Source organism: Mobula birostris, chromosome 2 (genome assembly GCF_030028105.1).
Source record: "Mobula birostris isolate sMobBir1 chromosome 2, sMobBir1.hap1, whole genome shotgun sequence".
Classification (NCBI taxonomy): domain Eukaryota; kingdom Metazoa; phylum Chordata; class Chondrichthyes; order Myliobatiformes; family Myliobatidae; genus Mobula; species Mobula birostris.
In genome coordinates, this window is record NC_092371.1 from 226577320 (window position 1) to 226593721 (window position 16402).

At 39.9% G+C, this 16402-nt stretch overlaps 1 protein-coding gene across 2 annotated transcripts in view; it reads right to left on the reverse strand.

Moving 5' to 3' along the window:
• Nucleotides 1-9490: 9490 nt before the first annotated feature.
• The window catches only part of trmt11 (tRNA methyltransferase 11 homolog), a 79693-nt gene continuing 72781 nt past the window's right edge, over nucleotides 9491-16402 (reverse strand). Inside the window, exon 13 of one of the 2 annotated variants that reach the window (XM_072279144.1) lies at nucleotides 9491-9674. In XM_072279144.1, the coding sequence (XP_072135245.1) occupies nucleotides 9543-9674 (132 nt within the window). In that variant the 3' untranslated portion in view covers nucleotides 9491-9542. The remainder of the gene's footprint in view (nucleotides 9675-16402) is intronic. The other variant, XR_011889198.1, reaches the window with a different exon arrangement.

Sequence of the window (16402 nt, forward strand, 5' to 3'; positions counted from 1 at the left end):
TGACCATCTTCAACGGGATCATACCACTAAACATACTTTTACCTCCTCACTTAGCTCCACTTTCTGGATTGCTCCCTCTGCGATTCCCTTGTCCATTCACCCCTCCACACTAATCTCCCTCTCAGCACTTCCTGCCCATTCACCTCCTCCCTCACCCCCATTCAGGCCCCCAAACAGTCCTTCTAGATGAGGCAACAATTCACCTGCAAGCCTGCTGGGTTTGCCTATTGTGTCCGATGCTCCCGATGTGGCCTCCTCGATATTGGTGAGACCTGTCATAAAATGGAGGACCACTTCGTCAATACCTTCACTCCATCTGCAACAAGCGGAACCTCATGATGACCAAACATTTTCATTCTCATTCCCGTTCGGACATGTTAGACCATAGCCTCCTCAGGGTGGAGGAAACAAGACCTTATAATTCAGTAGCCTCCAACCTGATGGCATGAATATCGATTTCTCCATCTGGTAAAAGAAAACTCCCCCCCTCCTCTTTTTCTATTCTCCACTTCCCCACTCTGACCTTTCACCTCTTCTCACATACTTTTCGCTTCCCCCTGATTTGTTTCTTCTTTTCTTTGTCATACTGTCCACTCTCCAGCCCTAGACCTTTCCCACTCACCTGGCTTCACCTACCACCTTTCAGCTAGCCTCCTTCCCCTCCCCCCACCTTTTTACCCAGGGATCTTCTCAGTCCTGAAGAATGGTCTCGGCCTGAAACATTGACTGCTTATTCATTTCCATAGAAGCTGCCTGACCTGCTGAGTTCCTCCAGCATCTCCCGTATTCACAAATTAAATACCACCTTCTTACACTACAACTGTAGTGTGAATGCTGTCTTATTGGCTGTATAGCACTATGGATTATCCAGAGCTAATAAGTTGAATTATGAAAACAAAAGATGCTTTCTCCAGACATAAAAGATAGAAATGAAGTCCGTTCCCATCAAATCTACAAGGTAAAGCAGAGTCAATGGACTCCTGATTTATGAAAGACCTCGACCCGAAACGTTGACATAGATGCTGCCTGATCTGCTTAAGTTCCTCCCAGCACTTGGTGTCAATGTCAGAATCAATGCAAACTGGATTGCTTCCACTTGAAGCAGTTGTTTTCTATAAATGATTCTCCTCAGATTTTAAACCCTAAATATGAGATGGAATAATGTTCTGTCAGGGATCTGCACTGGGCAATGTAATAGAACAATTACAATAGAACTGTATCATGTTACAAAGAAATAAACTTCTTTTTTTGGAAACATTGTTTTATCAACAATATTTTCAGGATGTCCTTGACATAATGCCAATAGAGGACATTGAATTGATTCTTTCACTTTTTCAAGCATCGTGTCAACCAAATAGTCTGTCAATACTAAGTTGAGTTGCGCTGGCTGGTGGCATAGTAGCATCAGCGTCAGACTTCGGAGCAAAGGCTCCTGAGTTCGAATCCAGCCTGTTCCCTTGCATGCTTTCCATCCGTGCTGGGTTGAGCATCCAGCTAGCAACTCAGCCTTGTAAAAATAAGAAAGCCTACTAAAAAAACGCCAACATGATGGTGTCCCAATGACTTCACTATTCTTCTTTGACTAAGTTGAGTCAGTACCGCATCCTTCAGTTCGATGCTGCCACTAAAAGGTGTGTTTATACAGCGCTTCATATTATTTTCCCAATGTACACAAAAAAACTTCTGAACTGCACTGAATAAATTCAAAAGCTAAGATCAACAAAAGCAATGATGTAATGTTGAGGCTTTCTAAGGCATTGGTGGGGCCTCACTTGGAGTATTGCGAGCAGTTTTGGACACCTTATCTATGAAAGGATGTGCTGATATTGGATAGGGTTCAAAGGAGGTTCAGAAAAATGATTTTGGGATTGAAAGGCTTATCATACGAGGAGCGCTTGATGGCTCTGGGCCTGCACTCACTAGAATTCAGGGGAATGAAAGAGGATCTCACTGAAACCCACCGAATGTTGAAAGGCCTCAATACAAATTTATTCATACTGGAAAAAAATGTTTTAACTACATAACAGGTCATAGGCTTGATTTTATTCTCACAAGTCAATGAATATGTTGTTAAAAAAAGATCACTCCCTACTCTGTACATAGTTTTCTTCTTTCGATTGTTCTTTCTTTCCTCTCCTTTCTATAAGTGGAGATAAGTATTATGTGGAGATTTGTGACAACTATGATTATATGATATATATGTACAGTATCTGAAATACAGATGTCCATTTGTACATCTATAAATGTACAAATTTATACATTTATAAATTTGGTAATGCTGCAGCTATATAGGACCCTGGTCAGACCCCACCTGGAGTACTGTGCTCAGTTCTAGTTGCCTCACTACAAGACGGATGTGGAAACCATAGAAAGGGTGCAGGGGAGATTTACAAGGATGTTGCCTGGATTGGAGAGCATACCTTATGAGAATAGGTTGAGTGAATTCGGCCTTTTTCCCTTGGAGCGACGGAGGATGAGAGGTGACCTGATAGAGGAGTAGAAGATGATGAGAGGCATTGATCGTGTGGATAGTCAGAGGCTTTTTCCCAGGGCTGAAATGGCTAGCACAAGAGGGCACAGTTTTAAGGTGCTTGGAAGTAGGTACAGAGGAGATGTCAGGGTTAAGTTTTTTTACGCAGAGAATGATGAGTTCATGGAATGAGTTGCCAGCGACGGTGGTGGAGGTGGATACGATTGGGTTTTTTTAAGAGACTCTTGGACAGGTATATGGAGCTCAGAAAAATAGAGGGTTATGGGTAACCCTAGGTAATTTCTCAGGTAAGGACATGTTCAGCACAGCTTTGTGGGCCGAAGGGCCTGTACTGTACTGTAGGTTTTCTATGTTTCTCTGTTTCTATGCAGTGGTATGCTGGGGCAATGGCATCAACATGGCATCAAAGGCTGGCTCTGATATAGGAGTCCAAGTGGGCACACTGGAGGCTGTGGTAGAACAAAGGACCCTACAGAAAACCCTGGCAATACTGCACAATGTTTCTCACCCTCTGCATGCCACCTTGGCTGAACAGAGGGGCACTTTTAGTAATAGTCTAAGACAACTGCTCCAAACAGTATTATATAAGGTCATACTTACCCTTGGCCATTAGGCTCTATAATGTGTCAACCTATAACCGGGGAAGTGATGACCCCTTCCTGTTAGACTGTTTGATGTAATTTATTTTTTATTCTTTCCTACTTCTCTTGTAATATTTGTATATTTGCACATCTATGCACTTGTAATGCTATTGACACATTGTAATTTCCTTTGAGATCAGTAAAGCATCTATCTATCTAACTAAACCCAGACCCTGACAAATCGTGCTTGGCTACTGTAATCACGACTCTTACTGATGGTGAACTTTCATATTTCCTAAATCCCGTTTCCTCAGAGCTCATTTCTAATGTAAATTAAAATTATTACAGTACCATAATTGGCATTGGATAGCTTGGCTTGCCACTGCTGATCTCCACTTTTTCAAGTTCAAAGTGATCCATTCCATTGAATATTGTGAAACTCAGAAGATCATTAATATCCTTAACAAAGTTCAGCTAAGGAAATTTGGCTGTACACTGTCATCTATGTTTTTCCAATTTGTTAACTTTGTCAATTATTTAGAAGAGAAATTGCCCAGCAGGGCAGATTGAGACTGCGCCAGCATTAACTTGAACATTTGAGTAAGACACCAGTAAGATAGAGCCAGCACCCTTCATTGAACCAAGGTCTGCAACTCTTCAAGTTGTGAGCTGCCAAAATTAACACAGATTTTTGGCCCCATAAAAAACAGTGCCACAATTTTCAAATAGAATACTTATAAAGAACTTAAAATTAAGCAAGAGTGGTCTTTTTCTATCTTTGTGATAGTTTTAAGGTCAAAGTCAACTTTTCTGCCATTCTAAATTTTAAACCATTAACTATCTCAGGAACTACAATCTGCAAAAAATAATAAACCTCTGTGTGCATTCTTTAAGTTTTAGAGCATAGAACATGGAATAGTACAGCACAGTACAGGCCCTTCGGCCCACATTTTTGTGCCGACCCTCAAACCCTGCCTCCCATATAACCCCCCAACTTAAATTCCTCCATATACCTGTCTAGCAGTCTCTTAAATTTCATTAGTGTATCTGCCTCCACCACTGACTCAGGCAGTGTATTCCATGCACCAACCACTCTCTGAGTAAAAAAACCTTCCTCTAATATCCCCCTTGAACTTCCCACCCCTTACCTTAAAGCCATGTCCTCTTGTATTGAGCAGTGGTGCCCTGGGGAAGAGGCGCTGGCTATCCACTCTATCTATTCCTCTTAATATCTTGTACACCTCTATCATGTCTCCTCTCATCTTCCTTCTCTCCAAAGAGTAAAGTCCTAGCTCCCTTAATCTCTGATCATAATGCATACTCTCTAAACCAGGCAGCATCCTGGTAAATCTCCTCTGTACACTTTCCAATGCTTCCACATCCTTCCTATAGTGAGGCGACCAGAAATGGACACAGTACTCCAAATGCGGCCTAACCAGAGTTTTATAGAGCTGCATCATTAGCTTGTGACTCTTAAACTCTATCCCTCGACTTACGAAAGCTAACACCCTATAAGCTTTCTTAACTACCCTATCTACCTGTGAGGCAACTTTCAGGGATCTGTGAACATGTACCCCCAGGTCCCTCTGCTCCTCCACACTACCATAGGACCATAAGACATAGGAGCAGAATTAGGCCATTTGGCCCATCAGGTCTCTGCCACCATTTTCATCATAGCCAATTTATCATCCTTCTCAACCCTATTTTCTTGTCGTCTCCCCGTAACCTTTGACGTTCTTACTAATCAAGAACCTATCAACCTCTACTTTAAATATATTCAATGACTTGGGTCATTGTACTATTAATGAACCAATTTCTTATTTAATTTCAGTGTGTGAGAGTGACAAAGACATTGGCACATGAGAGAGAATGGTGAGGGAATGGGGCTGATGGGATTACTGAAAGAATCAACGGAAACTTTATAGGTTGAATAGCCTCCCTTTACATCACAAGAAGATAGGAAAAGATGCAAAACCAACAGGGGACTAAAAGGAACTCATTTAAAACATCTAAAAGTAAACAAGAAGATTCTCCTTTTGATCTGAAGCAAACAAATGAACCCATAATCAAGATGCACTTTTTTTTCACATTCCTGACAAAGTACAGAAACTGTGAATTTTTCCCATTTCTATTCAGAAAATATTGACTAAAGATTTCATTTGAGTTGCATAAACGTTACTTTGTCAGATGTGGTAGTAAACAAGAACATTAATTAACTGTGTTTATGAAAAAGAGATTTAGAGAAAGAACATTCAAAGGCATGAAATCAACCCAGATAGAGTCCATGTGGAGGGCATGTTCCCAGTAGAGTCACAGAGTCATAGAGAAATACCGCACAGAAACAGGCCCTTCAACCCATCTAATCAATGCTGACCCATTTGACCTGCCTACTCTCTTTGTCCTGCACCAGGACCATAGCCCTCCATACCACTACCATCCATGTACGCATCCAAACTTTTCTTAAACGTTGAAACAGAGCTCACAGGCACCACGTGCTGGCAAGTCGTTCCACACTCTCACGATCCTCTGAGTGAAGAAGTTTCCCATCATGTTCCCCTTAAACTTTTCACTTTTCACCCTTAACCCATGACCTCTAGTTGAAGTCTCACCCAACCTCAGTGCAAAAATTTACCCTATCTGTACCCTTGTATATAGTGGGAGAGTTTGGGATGAGATGGCACCGTCTTAGGACGGAAGGACTTATCTTTAGAACAAAAGTGAGGAGGGATTTCTTTATCCAGACGCTGGTGAACCTGTGGAATTCATTGCTGCAAATGACTGCAGAGGCCAAGCCACTGGGTATATTTACAGCAGAGGGTGATGGGTTCTTGATTAGTAAGGGCATCAAATGTTACAAGGAGAATGGGGTTGAGAGGAAAAATAAATCAGCCATGATTGAATGGCAGAGCAGACTCAACGGGCCTCATGCCTTGCAATTATTTCTGTTTCAATTCCTTCTGAAAGTCACCATTGAATCTCTATACACCAACCTTTTAGCCACCGGGTTACTGGTAATGACAATTTCTAACATCATTCTTCTTTGTTGATCTCGCTAGTTCTTCTGGCAATTAACTTAATTCTTTGTACAAGTGCTTCTTTTTAAAATTTGCTGTTAAAACTCCTCATAATTTTGAGTAAGTCTCCTAAATTTCAGGTGAACCTCCAATGCTCTAATGAAAATAAATACTGACTTCCAATGGAATAGTAAAAACACATTTCTGATTTAGTCAGATTTGGATTAAAACCATGTTCAGTAGGTTGTTTATTTTGTGTTCCTGGCATTATAAATGCTGGTGAACAAAGTCAAGATGAATAAGCTTGGCAGCCGTCAATGTCGCATGTTCCATCTGCTCTCCTTCAAGCAGAAAGCTTATAAATGGCTCATTATTTTATGTTTCTAAGAATAAGAAGTGGCACTATTCTGAATAAAACTTTATTATTAATACTTCGCACTCTAAAATGAATTACCCATTGCCAAGTGCTACTTGGGCAACAACACAATTTCAAACTCAAGACAATCTTGTATGAATGGTGTACTTCTTAATAATGAGCATCAACCCCTCCTACTTCCTTACTGTGGTTAAGCTGCACTCTGATCCCTAGGCAATCAGCCCTGGTTTGAACTGCTGCTTAGATATGGGGGGGGAGGTCTGTAATAAATTTCCTCTGGATTTTAGGCTTTGGCTTGTGGAAAAGCCATTGACTAATCAATATCATTAGGGACTGGACCTTTGAGGCATTTTCTCCTACAGCTAGCCTGAGTTATTACAAGATGCCCTCTCTTTCTGGTTCCTCGGCTGTACTTACCCACACAGACTCCATCATATGCCCCGATACTGTAAATACAAGGAAATACAAGGTTATTTCATTCCGTCTTTTTTAAATGTATCATCGGCGACAAATCTGATCATTTTGATTATAATTTCTGACATGGGCATGGGCTACTGACAGCCATTTCTGTAATTCAAAACGGTAGGAGGTCCCAGAGTTTAGCCCCGCAGCTCTCCACTTAGAGACATCACTCCCCCACACTAACACAACTCCTCCAACAAGTACTCCTTGCTTCCTAACCTTTGACCAGTGTCTTATCCTTATGGGCTATCTTGAAAGTCCAGAGCTTTGAATTTAATTGTTCATTTGAATCTACTTAAGTCAAGATGTACCATGTTAAGGAAACTTCCAGAGCCCACTTGAGATAATACTTCTTCAAAGTCACAGAGGCATCAGACATGATATTCTCTGCTGAATGCATTCTGTCAGTCACTAGACTGCTATTGCACAGATGTCCTCGAATTTACTCTGATTGTAAATTCCATTATCTCACATTTATTTTTGGACATGTTGAGAACCAAGTGTTTTATTCTTTGATAAAAACAGGATGTTAACAGGTTGGTACACTGGAGAAGAATTCTGAAATTTTGAGACGTGTGTGTGTGTGTGTGTGTGTGTATGTGTGTGTGCTTGCACGTGCACGCACACGTGCGTGTATATGCACTGGCCACATTACAGATTACAAAATTCAACAAGTTCCATTAGTTAGTAGGATTCTATGGATCAAGATAATTATGGATGTAAAGGGCCATTTAACCCAAATTAATTAATCCATCCTAATGATTTTATGATTTCCCCTATTTCATCATTACTTACTTACCCCAGCTGAAGCACAGACCACAAACAGCAGCTGGCCAGAGTCCTCTGTCTTGGGACAGTCTTTTGAGTTGTCCCCAGATGCAGCCCGCCTTCAAAGATCCTTCCTCTCCCAGGGATGAGGTCTTTGGAGCTTCTGTTGGCATTTCTGCATCTCTGGGTTTTTACGGGGTGGGGTTGCTAGAGCCATGCCCGATCCTCTTCCTTTTGCAGCCATGGCAGAGTTCATCATATAACTATTTTTCACATAGTTCAGTCATTTTCACTATTACAGTTCTCTTAGGAAGTCATTCAATTCATAGCTTACTGTGTAATGCATACTTCTACATTATGTTTTAAACTGACTTATTTCTGAAACTGTATCATTTGGTCCTAGTCTCTTGATTTAATTTATTTGCCACAGGACAGCAGGATTATCTCTTGTATCTGAGGTTTTATTGCACTTGAAATTTTGTGAGCAGGTTTGGGCCCTTATCTAAGGAAGATACGCTGGCCCTGGAGTCTGCACAGAGGCAGTTCACAAGAATAATCCCAGGAAAGGGTTAATGTATGAGAAGCATCTGATGGCTCTGGGTCTGTACTCACTGCTGTTTACAAAAATGAGGAGGACCTCATTGAAGCCTATTGAATATTGAAAGGACTAGATAGAGTGGATGTCTCGGACCAGAGAGCACAGCATCAGAATACAAGGATGTCCCTTTAGAACAGAGATGATGAGAAATTTCTTTAGCCAGAGGGTGGTGAATCTGGATGGATGGATGTGGAGGTCAAGTTATTGGGTATATTTAAAGCAGAGTTTGATAGGTTTTTGCTTAGTAAAGGTGTCAAAGATTATGGGGAGAAGACAGGAGAACGGGTTCATGGGAATAATATATCAGCCATGATGGAATGGTGCAGCGGACACGACAGACTCCTATGTTCTTCTGGTCTCTATTTCCTTAGAGATTTGGCATAATATCAAAGACATTGAGTAACTTCTACAGATGTGCAGTGAAAAGTGTATTGACTGGCTTCATTACGGCCTGGTATGGGAACAACAATACCTTTGAGCAAAGGGTAGTGGATTTGGCCCAGCACATCATGGATAAAGCCCTCCCAACCATTGAGCACATGTACCTGAAACGCAGTCATGGGATCCTCACCACACCAGCCAGGCCATGCTGTTTTCTCACCGCTGTCGTTAGGTAGAAAGTACAAGTGCCTCAGGACTCACACCGCCAGGTTCAAGAACTTTACTACTCCTCAGCCATCAGGCTCTTGAACAAAAGAGGATAACTACACACATCTACTGAGATGTTCCCACAACCAGTGATCTCATTTTAAGGACTCTTTATCTTGTTAGTTCATGCTCTCGAAATTTATTTTTATTTACCTATAGTTGCATTTGATCAATTTGTTGTCTTCTATGCTCTTGCTCTTTTATTGATCCTGTTTACAGCTACTATTCAACAGATTTGCTGAGAATGCCTGCAGGAAAATGAGTCTCAGGGTTGTATGTGGTGACATACACATACACTGATAATAAATTTTACTTCGAACTTTCTTTGGTCTTAGAGTCTATTGACCTTTCGTACACGCCATTATTTTAATACATACTATCCTTTGTATCTTTCTCACATAACAGTTAGTTGTACTTAATGCTTATAAAAGGACAATTATTATTTTAGCTGATTATGCATATTCTATTTTGTCATTTAATATTAAAATACATTTCACACTAATTACTTCCATATCTGAAATAAGAAACTATGACAATCAACTAAAAGGGATCTGCATTTATTAACTTAAAAAATCTCTTACAGATGAAAATATATTTGAGCTTCTCAGTTCTGGGTATTTCTATTTTCCTTAGAAATCTTCTTCATGACTCCACTGAAATATTTCTCGCGGAATGAATTGTGGCCGACATATGGATTATACCTGGCATCATTAAGGTGGGCATATCGATCCTTATCCTAAGAGATGAAGAAGAGAGGTAAGCTTGAAGGAGGTTGTTCATATCTAATGTAACAACAGTAGAATTCCCAATAAATTGTGGGCTGCTGTTGTTTTGTAACATATGTGTTTACAGTCACAAAATATAAACAAATACATATCTGCAAATGGACCCATTTCATGTCAGAGCCAAGTAAGATGAATGATTGAATTCTTTTCTAATCACTCTCACTATAACATTGCCCCCTAGCTTTTCCCTTCAAAAAGCTTTCCTTGTAAGTTTGTCATCTTCCCTCTCTCCTTTTGAATGTCACTTATTTCTTTTGCAGGGTAACGGATCACTGGGAAAGGACCTGTTCCCACCCAACCACATCTCCTCATCCCTGCTTCCGAACCTCATGCTTTACAGTATTCTTCAAAGACAAATTTGCTTGATTTTAAAAATGAATTCAATGAAAACGCTCAATGTAAAATTCACAAAAATGCATGCTGTTCTCTCAAAAGAAGATTCTCACTCCCAACTTCGATGTCTCTTAACTGCCCCTGATGCTGATCTTGCCCTGCCTGACTCCAGCTCAGGGCTCCCCATGATAATAATTTCTCTCCCTATTTCTCTTGCTCTCTGTTGTCCTGGTCTTTCGTACATACATACGAAACAGAAGGGTTGGCCATTTGGCTCCTTGAATTGTCTTTGCCACTCACTGTTCAATTCTAGTGGCATCCCTGTACATCGTCCCCATGGAATACGTGGGTTTTCTCCAGGTCCCCTGGTTTCCTCCCACAGTCCAAAGACGTACCAGATCAGGTTAACTGGTAATTGTAAATTGTCCTGTGGTTAGGTTATTGTTAATCGGGTTTTTTTGGGAGTTGCTGGGACAGCGTGGCTTGAAGGGCCAGGAGGGCTGTATTGCTAAATAAAAAATAAATAATATGGGGGAGTTAAAGAACAAGTGGGATTACTGTCAGAGTAACGTAAACAGGAGGTTGCTGGTCAGTGGCCAAAGAGCCTGTTTCCCTGCTGCATCTCTCAATGACTCTGTGAGTATGGGATCAACCTGCTTCACTTCTTTTCCTAAAACAACTCTTTCATCTTCAGAGTACAGCAGTGACCCAGGTCTGAACTGACTACCAGGTATGTAAATGCCTTCCTAAACAAGGAAACCAAAACTGAACACGGAACTCTTAATTGTGAGCTTGGTAATATCCTGTGCAATTGTAGAAATGTCAACTGTTTATGCCTCTCCGCAGATGCTGTCTGGCTGGCTGAGTTCATTGAGCAATTTGTGTCTGCAACCCATTATCCTTGATTTCCGTTCATTCTGTGATCCTCTATTCATGCTAATATACTATTAGCTCTTACTTTGCTGCACTTTCTTTCAATCATTTATGATTTATTCAATATAAACAAAAAATCTGGTAAAGCTGTGCATTCTAAACACTGGCTCTTTCGTGTCTGATGTGTGCAGTTTCCTATAATTATTTTTGAAAAACGTAACATGGATATAACATAACATAACATATCAGTAACAATGTTATTTGTGAAATTGTTAGGTATTAAGTAACAAACTGAGGAAAAACACTGATGCACCATTGGAAACTGGGTACACTGCACATTCAAATCCAGTTCAGAATTTCAAAAATAGATTAAATCTCAAAGTCTTTGTCCGGCTTTTTAATGAGATGTCTTCAGCTAAATCCTGAATGAAGGCACTGAATAGTGGGCAAAAAATAGAAACCACAGTGCCTATTCTGGTATCATCAGCAAATTTAAAACCATAAGACCATTAGATATAAGAGTAGAATTTAGGCCATTGGCCCAATGAGTCTGCTCCGCCATTTCATCAAGCTGACCCATTTCCCTCTTAAGTCCATTCTCCTGCCTTCTCCCCACAATCCTTCATGCCCTGTCTAATCAAGAATCTATCAACCGAGTGCCTTAAATACACCCAACAAGTTGGCCTTCACAGTCACCTGTGGCAACGAATTCCACAGACTCACCACTTTCTAGCTAAAGGAAATTCCTCCTCATCTCCATTCCAAATGGACTTCCTTCTGTTCTGAGGTTGAAGTTCTTTATCAAGGTACAGGTTCTCCCAACAGGTTACACATGCCTGACTTAAGTACTGCCTATACATATGAATGAGAGCTTGAGAGACAGGTAGGATAAAATTGCCAGCTGATTCAGGACTGGGACTTAGCTTGCAGCTGCATTTTGATCTTGCAAACTGTCTGGGTTAAGAACAGAACCCTGTTGTAACTCCACTGTATTATGTAACACTTCATTTTCTTTTTAAAGAGTATTTATTGTCAACATTTCATCAGCCATTGAGTAGGAGACTGGATATTGACTCACTGCAAAGAGTTAATCTTACAACAGACAAATCCAATGTTTTGAAAAATAGGGTCCATTAAAAAAGTGGAGGGAAATGAAGCTACCCCAAGCTCCATCAATAAGAATAGAGCAATTTCTCCAGGAAAAACGTAGTGAACGAAGAATAGTTATAAGTTCTCCCAGTAGCCACCCACTTCAACTCTGCTTCCCACTCCCATACAAGATATGTCCATACATGGCCTCCTCTACTGCCATGAAGAGGCTAAACTCAGGTTGGAGGAGCAACACCTCATATACCATCTAGGTAGTCTCCAGCCCCTTGATATGAACATAGAATTCTCCAACTTTCAGTAATTCCCTCCCCCTCCCTTCCCCTATCCCTATGTCACTCTGCCCCCTCCCCCAGCTGCATACTGCCTCCCTCTTGGTTCCGCCTCCTTCTACTACTCATTGTGTTTTCCCCTGTTCTTTCTTCACCTTTCCTGCCTATCACCTCCCTGCTTCCCCTCCCCCACCCCTTTATCTTTCCCCTTACTGGTTTTTCACCTGGAACCTACCAGCCTTCTCCCTCCCACCCTCCCCCCACCTTCTTCATAGGGCCTCTGCCCCTTCCCCTACAGTCCTGACGAAGGGTTCCGGCCCGATACGTCGACCGACCTTTTCCACGGATGCTGCCCGACCTGCTGAGTTCCTCCGGCATGTTGTGATAGTTATAAATTATATGCATTACATTAATCATATTATTTTTCAGAAGTGTGGACAACAAACTACAAGGGAATGATCCATTCACCTGCTTGGATGTAGTTTCATCTATATTGCCCCTTTCTCCCCCTAAAGCTCTTTGTAAACTATTGATCAACTTTATTTCTCATCAACCATGAATAACATGTTGAAAACTTAACATGCTAAATAAGTTCATTAATTAGTGATCATTTCAAACAAGCACTTTAACCTCAGCCTTAGATATGAACATTGTCTATCTTTTAAGAATGTAAATTTAATTTGTTCTGCTATACCTTTAAGTTAACTGGTTCTGAGGAAAAAAAAGACATTTAATGGGGTGGCTGTGATGAAATTGAATTTAATATAACCAATGATTGTCACTGTTCCTCCAATGAAGCAATTGAGAATGAAACAGTCAAAGCATTTATCTTATGTTTAACATGCCTGGATTTCATTCCAATCAAACAAATACTCCAAATTATCAGGAAGGTGGGTGGCACAATGCTTTACAGTACAGGTGACCCAGGTTCAATACCCTGTGATCGCGTGGGTTTCCTCAGGGTGCTCTGGTTTCCTCCCACAGTCCAAAGACGTACCAGTTGGTAGGTTAATCGATCATTGTAATTGTCCCGTGATTAGTCTAGGATTAAATGGGGGGTTGCTAGGTGGCATGGCTCGAAGGGTCTGAAGGCCTATTCCACGCAAAATCTCAATAAATAAAAATAAAAGGGGTCAGGTTCAGATCAGAAATCAGCAGCTAAAAGCAGCCAATTTCCAAACCCTCATACTGCAATCCATTTAATCTTTTATCCAGCAATGCAATTGAAACAAGAACACTCACGCACAAATCATTTTCTCGTGTCAGCAAGGCATTTTATGTGTCTTTTACCAAAGTTGTTTTGTGCAAATCAATGCAGTCAGATAGCTGGCCATATTTTTGTGCTATGATCAGCATTTCTACTTAAAATGTTGCACTTGGATCAAGAATTACTACAGAATGAAATTGTCTGCCAAGTATGGTGGAAGCTTAGGCTTGGATCAGAAATGCATTTAGCTAGACCTACGTTAAACCTCTAAATTTGATTTATTCCTTTCAGATGTTTGAGGGTTAAACAGTGTCATCTTTGACCTTCAGTGGTTTGTGCTACTATTGTTACATTAAAACTTACAGGCCCTCTTCAAATGATAACATAATCATTGGTTGCAGTGTTAACCACAAGTCATTTAGAGGCCTTTTAAAAACCAGCTGTTTGAAGAGAGAAATGTTATCTGTAAACTTTAGAGGCAAATGGCAGTTGAAAGCATAAAATAACAAAAGAAACTTGTTACTCAGTGCTTCTCACCTCAGCTCTGGAATTTCAAACTCACCCTTGATAATCGGTTTCTTCACAAAAACTGACCTAAAGCATTGCTCTGACACTTGCGATATCTAATCTGTTATTAGCTATGCTATTGCCATATTATAAACAGGAAAAAGAAAGTACCAGGTAGTGCTGCTTTTGCTTACACTTTTTAAAAATTCATATCCTACATTTACTCTGAGGGCCTCAGTTCAGCTTCGGGGTAATTGTCCATGTCTGGTTTTTGTTTAAAAATCCTGTCTTTCTTATCACAGCTTTTCACTGCTTTACATCTGCTGCTGTACAGTAGCTATAGAAACCACTTGTGCAAAAGCATACAGCTATAAACATTGTGAAGGACAACTATTTCTGACATAAAACTGCTGACATGAAATTCAGAACACTATAAAAGGGGAACATCAATTTGTAATTAATCCAAAATATATTACTATTCAGCAAACTAACATTTAAATGACAACAGTTTAAAAAATGAGATACAAGACATCTATTAACTAATATCAAAGATTAGATTCTCCACAGACCAGCTTGTTGACAGAAACTATTACACAAAACAAAGAGACTTGTCAACTGAAATTCTTAAGCAAAACTTCAAACTTAGCGTGGTCTACCTTGGATACATAATCTACAAATGATTTTTATTCCCATTTCAGAATTGTGCAAAACCAAGAAACTGTTCTTTGGTAAAAGTAAAAACTAAATTTTAATATTTAATTTTTATCTTTATCACGTCAAAATTATAGTACAAAAATAAACAAATTATTGGAAATATGATCATAAGCATAGTTCAAGATTCAAGATTATTTGATCTCATTTCCAGAACACAAGTGTAAAGGAGAATGAAATAGTTGTTACTTCTCAACCATCAGGCTCTCTAACCAGATGGGATAACTTCACTCACCCCATCACTGAACTGTTCCCACACTTCTACAGACTCACTTGCAAGGGCTCTTCATCTCATGTCATTATATTTATTGCTTACTTAGTTACTTTTATTAATATTTTGTTTCTTTCTTCATTTTTGTACTTGCACAGATTGTTGACTTTTGCACACGAGTTGTAGGCCTTGTTGATACAGATTTTCATTGATTCTATTGATTATTGGATCTATTGTGTATGCCCGCAAGAAATCAAATCTCAGGGTTGTATCTTGTAACATATATGTACTCTGATAATAAATTTACTTTGAACTTTACTCCGGATATAATGCAGCACAAAAAAAAACAAGATAAGATAGAGAACAAAATAAATGTAAATACATAACTTGTATACATAGATTTATTGTATGTACATAAAGTGACGCTAGGCACAGTGGTGTCTGTGCATAAGGTGAATCTGACAGGAAATGATATAGTGGTGGTGGTGGTGGCGACTTGATGGGACAAGTGGCCTAATACTGCTCCTTTGTCTTATGGGGCTGTGGTGAGGTGGACTAGCGAGCGGAGGTGTTGATCAGCCTTACTGCTTGGGGAAACTAATTGCCTCTGAGCCTGGTGATCCTGATGTGGATGCTACGTAGACCTTTCCCCGATGGGAGTGAGTAAACAGTCCATGAGCAGAGTGGGTGGGATCCTTCATGATATTGCTGGCCATGTTCCTCAAACACCAAGCTCTGCAGCTTTGTCTTTGCAGAATTTTTGTTGAAAATATGATTTTTCCACTCAGTAAATTGGCAGAGATAATTCTTTAAAAACACATATTATCCTTTTTAAAAGAAAAGCATTTCATTTTTACATCAAATGGCAATTTCAAGTAAAGGTTAGGTCTCCACAATGCCATCTAATGTATTCCTGTACTTCAGAAAAAAATAATTCCAGTGCACTCCAGAGACAAGGATTTTCATGCCAAGATGTTTGTGGCTCCTATGAATATACAAATAAAGCTATGTATAGCATTGTGCTGCCGAACTGTTGTGGGTAAGAAATTTTAACGTGGTTGGAAATTACTTTCTCCACAACAAACAGAGAGAATATGAAGTCAATTTGAATTAGATTTCTGCAATGGCATTTCAGTATGATTAAAAAAAAGTCTGTGCTTGATTCTTCTCAAATGTGTGCTTATATAAAACTTGAATTATAGGGCTTACTGGATGATCTTACCATCACTCCAGAGATTTCCTGAAGATAACCACATTCTCTCATAGCCACCTTAATTTCTTTCTTAAGATACAAAACTGTAAGACTAGAATTCATTATTGATGCAGATGAGCCTTATGTTGCAGATGTTATTCTTAAAGCAATTTGAAACAGTTGAAATAACTACCAAGAAAAGGCAGTTAATCATGGTGGTATAAGACCAATCACGTCAGTAGTACTACCACTGCTCTCATCTCACG